Below are 9,899 nucleotides of genomic sequence, written 5' to 3'. Positions count from 1 at the left end.
GTTTCCGGAGGATCCCGGCGACGGAGCGAGCGGGGCCGGGGAGGGGAAGGAGAGCCAGCGGCACACGGCGCCATTTTGCGTGTTCCCGGTCGGCGGCGGTTCGCTCGCAAACCTCTGCTAATTCGGCAATGGACGGGTAAGTTCAGGTGATATCGGCCGGGGGGGGGAAATCGATTGCACCAGAACGGGAGTGCTTATTCCTTTAACCCGGGGCGGATCTTGAGGCGTCCAGACCGCCCGCAAGACACAGACACACTTAAACACAGAGTGTATGTATGTCATGGGCGCTCTCACGTCAGACGCGAGCGGTCAGTTGAAGCTGGCCGTGGGGTTACAGCTACCGCGGATCTCACCCGGCCTAGTTCCACGTGGGGAAGACCTCGGCTTTTCCGGGGAGTTGTTATCAGTCCGACTCCGAGCTGGTTGACCGGGGGTGGGGAGATTGTGCAGCGGACCCTGCAATGGGGAAAAGTGGGCAGAGAGGCATCGCGTTTCATTGTTTAGCTTGGGCTTGGGTCCCGGGAGGGCTCACATTTACATTCATTCAGCTGCTCGCCCCCTCCCCTTTTTCCTAATCTCCCTTTCCCTTTTCCCACTCCCCCTTTCACTCTCCTCATCTTCCCCTTTCCCACCTCCCTCTCCCTACTACTTTCCCTCTCACCACTACTTTCCCTCTCACCACTACTTTCTCTCTCCCCACTACTTTCTCTCTTCACACTGCCTCTTTTCCCACTCTCCCTTTCCCTCCCACTTTCCTTCCTCCCACTTTCCCTCCTCCCACTACCCCTTTCCCTCCCAATCCCGCACGTCTCCAGTTTCACCTGTTCCCTCCAGCCTACTCTCAGCCTCTGGCTGCCTGATCACTTTAGCCCACCCACTTCCCTTATCAGCTGCCTGTTCCATCCATGCCACCCTTTGCCCTCCAGTTACCTGCTCCCTCCAGCATGCCCTCTTTCCTCCTGTCTTTCATTTCCTCTGTTTTCAAGAGAGTTGGAGGCTAAAGGAATTAAGGGATATGAGAAAAAGTAGGAACAAGGTACTGATGTTAGATGATCAGCCATGATCATATTGAATGGCGAATGGCCTACTCCTGCACCTATTGTTCTATGTCTTTATGTCTGCCTGCTCCCTCAGCTTTCCTCTGCCTCCTTGGGTACCAGTTCTCTCCAATCTGCCCCACAACCTTTCTTTCTTTCCAGCCTGCTCCCCTTCCTTCCCCACTCTCCCTTCATCCTTCCTTCCCACTCTCCCTTCATCCCTTGTTGCTCAAGCCAACTCCTATCCACCTCCTCACCCAGAATCCCTTTTCCATAAACCTCCAAAATAAAGTTTACCACCTCTGCTTCTCGGAAGACTTGAACCTTTCATTGTGTTTAGATTCAATAACAAAATGCTAGACGTAAGATGAATTACTAGAAAATGAAAACAAGCATGGGTGCAGCTACTTCAGCAGTGGCACTGTGCCAAATTTTGTGATTAGCAGACAGCTTGCTGATATTTTATGTAGCACCTTTTAAAAGAACAATATACTCATTGCAGATAGACACAAAAAGCTGGAGTAACTCAGCGGGACAGGCAGCATCTCTGGAGAGAAGGAATGGGTGACGATTTAGGTCGAGACCCTTCAGACTGCAATGGTCATTGCAGATACCGATTATGTGGTGAATTTATGAAAGTACTTATGATCGTTTCCTTATGTTTTTTTATTTCCTTTCCTAGCATTCTCACTGAGGTTGCAGTTGGCATTAAGGTAGGTCTTATGCCTCCATTGGATGCAGTTTGGTTGCAGTTGGATGTAGTTTGGTATGTGCTTGATGCAGGGAGCAGAAATCCCGGAGGGACCAGGGTGGACACGTCCCCCCTTCCTGTTTTGAGAGGTGGGGGTCGATCCCCCCCATTTTTTGTAATCCGGATTATAAAACCCGATGAAATCTCCGCTTTCCACGAGACGGTGGGGGTGGGACTGAGGATACAGCGCGGTAATTGGAGGAGGGAGACATCCTGGTGGAGCAAAGATCATAGAGCGGAGCTTGAATTGCATGCCCAGGTCATAGGGTCACAAGCGAAAAACACTCGGCAGCCCTGGACACAGACCTGTCCCTCATCCGCAGCCAGAATCGATCCCGGGTCTCAGGCGCTGCAATCGCTGCCGAACTGCCACTGGACCATCGCCGTGCCCACCCGAGTACCCCCCACACTCACGGGGGTGGACAGAGACGTCGGGAGTCAGACGGGAGCGGTGCCCCCAGGCCCACAGCCAGCGCAGAGAAGCAGCGCAACTCCACGGTTCCGGGCTGGTCTCCCGTCAATCCAGGCAGGGCTGTAGGTTATCCCGGCGAGACAGGCAGAGTTGAGTTGGATTTAGCGCTGCTTCTCCGTGCTGGCCGTTAGCCAGGGTCGCCGTTCCCGTAATTACCGTCCGCAGGGCCCACTTCTGAGCCTCCGAAGCCTCGTGTATGAGTGTGCGCTTGCGCCGCGGCCCCCAAGAAATTGTGTCGTCCCCCCCCCCCCCCCCCCCCCCCCCCATGTTTTGATAGCGATTTCCGTGCTACAAAATACTGTAATACATTTCCGTGCTACAAAATACTGTAATACAAAACTTTGTATTGAAAGGCTTGATTTTTCTGAAGTTATTGATGTTTGTTTATTTCAAAATAAGTATTGTTAAAACATCTATTTTCTACTTCATTCCATACTCAAATAATTATAAATGTCATTTTTGTATAATTGAGCATAAAGAATGACTCGCAATAGATTTGGCATTAAAATGAAAAGATGCAGATCAATTTATTTGTGACAAGCTTCAAACACTATGTGTTGTAGGTAGACAAAATTGCTGGAGAAACTCAGCGGGTGCAGCAGCATCTATGGAGCGAAGGAAATAGGCGACGTTTTGGGCCGAAACCCTTCTTCAGAAGGGTTTGAAGAAGGGTTTTGGCCCGAAACGTCGCCTATTTCCTTCGCTCCATAGATGCAGCTGCACCCGCTGAGTTTCTCCAGCAATTTTGTGTACCTTCGATCTTCCAGCATCTGCAGTTCCTTCTTGAAAACAACGTGTTGTAGGTAGAGCCTGGGGATCCACCAAGTCATTCTTTTGTCGTCAAAAACTTGAAGAAAACTTGGTGTATGTTTAAATTGCTGGTGATGGAATTGAGTGGTTTCGACAAAGGCTAAAGTATATAATTGGGGTAATATTGCTGTTGTTTATGCAAATACTTTAGAATTTGTAGGAATAGATCAACGTGTGCTATTGGGTTAAAATTTAGGGATATTACAGTAAAGAGTAAATGCAGACATGTAAAAGAAAACCTGGATGAACCTATGTGCCAAAAGGCTTATATCTGCCCTGACTACAGTATGAAATATTACAAAAAGAGTTAATAAATTGAACTCTGAAAGTTTAGGTGATCTAGGCTTTGATTTGCATCATGGCCTTTCAATGAAAATTGGAAATTCTGAACATTTAATTAACACCGTGTACATTGCTGTACCTTTTTTATCCTATCATTCCACAGCAAACTGTATTGTGAGCAAGAAAAAACATCTTATGATAACTGTTTCACCTCTTTTACCATACTAGACTAAAGCTAGAGCAGTGTAAAAACAATATGGCAAATATGGCATTAAATCCTACATCATTTATTTTTCACACGACTCTATGGGAACTGGAAGAACAAACTTTGATTGGAATTAGGTTGCAGTGGAATGGCGAGACGAAATGTTCAGGGAAATTATTGTGTCATTTGAAGTGAGTGACTTATTGACAATTCCTTGAAAACAATCCCAAACGTATGGAAAATTTGTGATTTAGCCTCCAGTGATACATATTAAAAGATGATATATAAACGTTACCACTGAATTGTAGCTGTTTTTCATTACTTTCATTTTGAGGGACTATTATGTCTGTATGGAGATCAATTCAATTAACAATTTGCAGCTGTTTTCAGCAATTCAAAAATTTTGGCAATTACTAGAATCTATACATAACTAAAACTCTGATCTTGTTATCTCTGGTTTGGCTGTCTTTCTATTTGCGCAAAAACGGTTTGCGATAGCGCTATGATTTTTCACCAGTTCACTCACCGTTCTCCTGTGCTGTGAATCCACCAAGTTTCGTTCCAATTGGTTGAATGTCGTAAAAGTTAGCGAGGTTTAAAAATCTTAAAAACCGCGCGTGCGCAGATAGAAACATAGAAAATAAGTGCAGGAGTAGGCCATTCGGCCCTTCGAGCCTGCACCGCCATTCAATATGATCATGGCTGATCATCCAACTCAGTATCCTGTACCTGCCTTCTCTCCATACCCCCTGACACAATACAGCTGTGGTCTCACCAATACCCTGTACAACTGCAGTAGAACCTCCCTGCTCCTATACTCAAATGCTTTTGCTATGAATGCTAACATACCATTTGCTTTCTTCACTGCCTGCTGCACCTGCATGCCTACTTTCAATGACTGGTGTACCATGACACCCAGGTCTCGTTGATTCTCCCCTTTTCCTAATCGGCCACCATTCAGATAATAATCTACTTTCCTGTTTTTGCCAGCAAAGTGGATAGCCTCACATTTATCCAAATTATACTGCATCTGCCATGCATTTGCCCACTCACCCAGCCTATCCAAGTCACATTGCAGCCTCCTAGCATCCTCCTCACAGCTAACACTGCCCCCCCAGCTTCGTGTCATCCGCAAACTTGGAGATGTTGCATTCAATTCCCTCGTCCAAATCGATCTCTTCTGCCAGTCGGCGCCGCGTGGATTAGTCGCATCCCCTGTCACTCCCCGGGACAGTCTGCCCCTTCCTGCGCCACCTCGTCTTTACTGGAGCTGAGGATGGCCGGTGGAGGTTTCCAACCGGACCTTTGGAGGGAACGCATGCAGCCCAGCCCCAAGCAGCAGCCCAGTGTCAGAGACCCGACCCAGCCCAGCGTGGGAGACCCAGCCCAGCCCAGAGTCGAAGATGCCGCCAAACGGAAAGAGGAGACTCTGATCCCGGCGGAGGAGAACGACCAGCAACCAGCGTCCGCTGTGAGTCCCCATCGCACTGACAATTCCAGCCACTACCCCTCTGGTCCCCCTCGCTGGCTCCTCCCCCGTGATTCCCACCTCTCCCCCATGGGTCTTCCCCTGTCTTTTCTCCGAGCTCACTCCACCCTTCCCCCGCCCACACACCCCTCTCCCCCCACGCCCCCCCTGCCCACCCCCCCTGCCCACACACACCCGCCCAGACACATCCCTGCCCACACAGACCCATTGCCCCACCCACATACACCCTGCCGCTCAACAACCCCCAGCCCACACACCCCCTCCAGCCCACAACCACCCCCTATCCCCCACACAACCACCCCCTATCCCCCACACACACCCCTCCCCCACGAGCCCCCTCCGCAACCCCCCTCCCCCACAACCCTCCCCCACAACCCCTCCCCTCCCCCACAACCCCCCCTCCCCCACAACCCCCCCTCCCCCACAACCCCCCCTCCCCCACAAGCCTCCTCCTCCCATAAGCCCCCCCCCCTCCTTGTGGGGGAAGAGGGGAGCATGTGGGGGAGGGGGGCTATCAACAGCGTGGTGGAATATTGCGTTGGGGAATGGTTTGCGTTGGGGGATCAGGCCTCCCATGTGACAGATATAGACGTGGTGGGGGGGGGGTAGGGGGAAGATGGAGCAAGTTTAACGTTTCAGTCTAAAGTACTATGCATTAAACGTCTGATATTTCAGCGCTGTACCTAAAGTGTTTAGGATAAGATATTGAAGCCATTCCAATATGACAAGGATGCAATGGATCCTTGATCTTTTTGAGTAAAATAGCTTTTCTTTTAATATGCAGGCTAAGTTCGATCTTAATCAGCTTTGCTTCTTTTAAAACAAAGCACTTATGAATAATTGTACTCTGAATAATTGGGGAATAGTTTTCAAGTGTTTATTTTTGTATGGACATTTTCCAAAAACTGAATTGGCTTTGATTGGTGTTCATTGTCCTTAGCTGTACTTGAACGGTTTACCATCTATGTGCAGGTCATCTCGATGCAGGAGTCATTCTTGGTTCCTCTTGTATTGAGCAAAACTTTCAAATACAGCTCGCCTTCCTTGACTTGAACTAGGGAGATGCCACATGGATGATTTCGTTTTAACTTACAATGTTACATTCTGTAAAGAAATGGCATTTTATTCAGGTTATTGAATTTAACTTATCCATGCCATATTTTGTTATATTTGAGTGGTTATTAATTTTGTTTATTATTGTCACGTGTACCAAGGTACAGTGAAAAGATTTTCCAGTCAGCGAAAAGACTATACATGATAATAACTTTACAGACACTGGATAAAGGGTATAATATTTAGTGCAAGACAAAGTCCGATTAAAGGTAGTTCAGAGGTCTCCAATGAGGTAGATGGGAGGTCAGAACACTCTCTTTGGTGAATGGATGCTTCAGTGGCCTGATAACAGCTGGGAAGAAACTGTCCCTGAATCTGTTTTCAAACTTCTGTAGAAGATGGTGAGGGTTGTTGGGGACATACCAAACTTCCTAATCCTTCTAAGCAAAAGCATTGGTGTGCTTTCTTGACCAGCGCTTCGATGTAGCTGGTACAGGACAAAGTGCTATTGATATTTACTCCTAAGAGATTGATGTCTTGGCACTAGATTACGAGGTTCTCAATCTCCTTCCTGCACTTCATCTTGTCATTATTTTATATTTTGTCCTATATATGGTGTTGTCTGCAAACTTGTAATTGGGTTGGTAATTGGCTGCACAGTCCTGAGTGTATAAGGAGTATAGTAGGGGGCTGAGAACACAGCCAGGGTTGAGAATTATCATAGAGGGTGATATATCGAGGGGATCTATCGCAGTCGCTGCCTCAAAAAGGCTGGCAGTATCATGAAAGACCCACACCATCCTGGCCACACACTCATCTCCCTGCTACCTTCAGGTAGAAGGTACAGGAGCCTGAAGACTGCAACAACCAGGTTCAGGAATAGTTACTTCCCCTCAGCCATCAGGCTATTAAACCTGGCTCGGACAAAACTCTGATTATTACCAACCACTTTCTGTTATTTGCACTATCAGTTTATTTATTCATGTGTGTATATATTTATATCATGGTATATGGACACATTTATCTGTTTTGTAGTAAATGCCTACTATTTTCTGTGTGCTTAAGCAAAGCAAGAATTTCATTGTCCTATACAGGGACACATGACAATAAACTAACTTGAACTTGAACTTGAACTTGAATATCCCCTATTCTCACTGATTTTGGTTAGGTGGTCGAGGATCCAGTTGCAGAGGGGAGTGCTTACTCCCAAGTCCCACGGGTTTGCAGATGAGCCTGGTTGGGATAATGGTATTGAAAGCAGAGCTGTAGTCTTTAAATAGGAGTCTGACATAGATGTCCTTATCCAGGTGTTCCAGGGATGAGGCATCAGTCGTGGACCTGTTGTGATGGTAGGCGAACTGCAATGGATCAAGTTTGCTTGGTCAGCTGGAATTAATATGTGCCATAATCAGCCTCTTGAAGCAATTCATGTTGGTGAATATCAAGACAACTGCACAGTAGTCATCTAGGCATGAGATCTTGTTTTTCTTTGACATTGGGATGATAGTAGTCTTGAAGCAGCTGGGTACTTCTGAACGGAGGAGAGAGAAATTAAAGAAGTCCGTGAACACTCTCGCTAGTTGATCTGTGCTGTTCCAACGAACGCGCCTGGTGCTTCCCGTAGGTTCACCCTGAGGAACTGATGTCATCACAACATATTAATTGGAAAAGTGGCACTGGACTGACATGATGAGCAAATAAGGTAGCACTCTGAATCATTGGTTCTTAATGATAGGGGGCGCCGTTGAGTATGCAGCCTCACCTGCAGCTGTTGTTCCTACGAGCCGCATCTTCGCCTCTTCCTGGCGGCCTACTATCTGTATTGGCGCGGCCTTTCCTGCCGGAGACCGGCCAGAGCTTCAGCTTCAGCGGCGGCGCAGCACTGAAGTACCATCGCGGAGCGGGCGATGCCTTACTGGGGTCGCCGAGTGGAGTTCCAGAGTGTTGGGACTGCCGACTTTAACACCGTGGAGCTGTGGTCTACGGAGCTTCCAGCCGCGGGCGGCACTGACTTTAACATCGCGGAGTCCTGAGCCGAGGGTCGCCAGTGTTGAATCTCCGCCCAGCTCGGCCTGTAGACATCGGGAGCCGCGGTCTCCGGTAAGAATTGGCCGATTCGGAAACTCCAAGCCGCTGAGAATGTTCTGACGTCGGAGTTTCGATCATCCCGGCGAGAGGGCCTGAACATCGGGCCGCTGTAGCGGCGACTGCGGAAGGTACAAAGGCCCGACCATGGGTGAACAAAGAGGAAGTTGACTGAACTTTATTGCCTTCCTTCACAGTGGGAAACGGTGATTCCGCTGTGTGGGGATATTCAGGTTAAATTCTATCGTGTGTTGTGTTCTTTTTATTCGTATGGTAACTCAAATTTCACTGTACCAATTGGTGCATTTGACAATAAATGTAATGTAAAAGAGACAATGTGATATGCTGGACTTTATGGCCCAAAGGACTTGCTCGGCCGGTTTGGATACTGCTGCTGGCCCTGTTCCCTCTGGACTATGGCAGGAAACTTGTAATCTGCCTAGTCATGATAAATATCCAGGATGTCTTGAAAATCATATGAGGAAAGGACAGACAATCATATGGCCAAGTAGTGTAATAATATTATTTTGGGTTGCCAATGCACAGTGAAACCAGAGCATTTCAGAACATTGGAAACAAAGATATTGGAAAAATACATAAATGTACTACAAGACAACACAATTGGAGCTTCCATAATTTCAATGAAAACATCAATGAATTAGCAAAATAATATGGATATTTAATGTCTGTAGTTTTGCCCTAATGATTTCGAAGGTCTGTTTAAAATTGAAATAAAAGATCAAGATATTGGAATATATAAAACATTTCTCAGGTTGTAGATGTGGTTTATTGAAAATTCATTTTTTTTCATGTCCCTTAAATACGTTTTCATTTGCATATTCTCCAGTCACGTTTTCTCTTCCCATTATCACTTTTTTATGATGTTCCATGGCTATGAAATGAAGTTTTAGATGACAGGTTAGAATCATAAAATGATTACAATTCGATTACATAGTGGATTTAATGCTATACCACTGCATTAGTGTAAATCTGACATGCCTGTCTTTCTGTAGGAGCAATGGTTATTGTAAGATTTGTTTGACATTGGGCTTTTATTTATGTTAAGGTGTATTTTACAATAATTAAACAATAACATGTACAGGTACACAACCTTTTATCCGAAAGCCTTGGGACCAGACACTTCTCGGATTTCGGAATTTTTCGGATTTCGGAATGGAAGATTTTTAGCGTAGATTAGGTAGGTAGCGCAGGCGGCTTGGAAAGTTTGGAGCAGCTGCCTCCTCCCCGGAGACCGGGGAATCATTGTAAATCATTGCTTAAATGTTAGTCAGTTAGTTTGGAGGGCTTTTATGTGGTGGGGGGGGGGGGGGGTGAAGGGGGAAACTTTAATTCTTAGTCCCCTACCTGGTCGGAGAGGCGGGGAGCGGGCAATGCCTTACCGGGTCGCTGTGCGGTAAGCTCCGGAGCGCTGTGGCCGCCGACTCCCAACATCGCGGAGCTGGAGCTGCGGGCCTCCGGCCGCGGGCGGTACCGGTTGGAGCTCCGACCCCGGCGAACTCGATCCCTGACTCCGCGGCCGGACGCCCGCAGCCACAGCTCCGCGATGTTGGGAGTTGGCGGCGGCACAGCGCTGGGATACCTGCGGGGAGCGGGCAATGCCTTACCGGGTTGCCGTGCGGTGAGCTCTGGAGCGCTGTGGCCGCCGACTCCCAACATCGCGGAGCTGTGGCTGCGGGCGGGCGGCGCTGGATTTG

The 9,899-nt window shown here is 47.8% G+C and overlaps 1 protein-coding gene and 1 long non-coding RNA gene across 5 annotated transcripts in view; both read left to right on the top strand.

Moving 5' to 3' along the window:
* The first annotated feature begins 2 nt into the window (after positions 1 to 2).
* Positions 3 to 9,899, top strand: part of ptbp2 (polypyrimidine tract binding protein 2) — a 43,150-nt gene continuing 33,253 nt past the window's right edge. For 2 of the 4 annotated variants that reach the window (XM_033028891.1, XM_033028890.1), the window contains exons 1-2: positions 3 to 136; positions 1,720 to 1,750. In XM_033028891.1, coding sequence (XP_032884782.1) covers positions 129 to 136; positions 1,720 to 1,750 — 39 coding nt within the window. In that variant the 5' untranslated portion in view covers positions 3 to 128. The remainder of the gene's footprint in view (positions 137 to 1,719; positions 1,751 to 9,899) is intronic. The other 2 variants (XM_033028893.1, XM_033028892.1) reach the window with 2 other exon arrangements.
* On the top strand, positions 2,621 to 3,851 carry LOC116977965. The gene is made up of 2 exons (XR_004413345.1): positions 2,621 to 2,823; positions 3,064 to 3,851. It is a non-coding gene; the product is annotated as an uncharacterized LOC116977965 (long non-coding RNA).

Source organism: Amblyraja radiata, chromosome 10 (assembly GCF_010909765.2).
Source record: "Amblyraja radiata isolate CabotCenter1 chromosome 10, sAmbRad1.1.pri, whole genome shotgun sequence".
Classification (NCBI taxonomy): domain Eukaryota; kingdom Metazoa; phylum Chordata; class Chondrichthyes; order Rajiformes; family Rajidae; genus Amblyraja; species Amblyraja radiata.
This window is presented reverse-complemented; position numbering and strand designations above follow the sequence as displayed.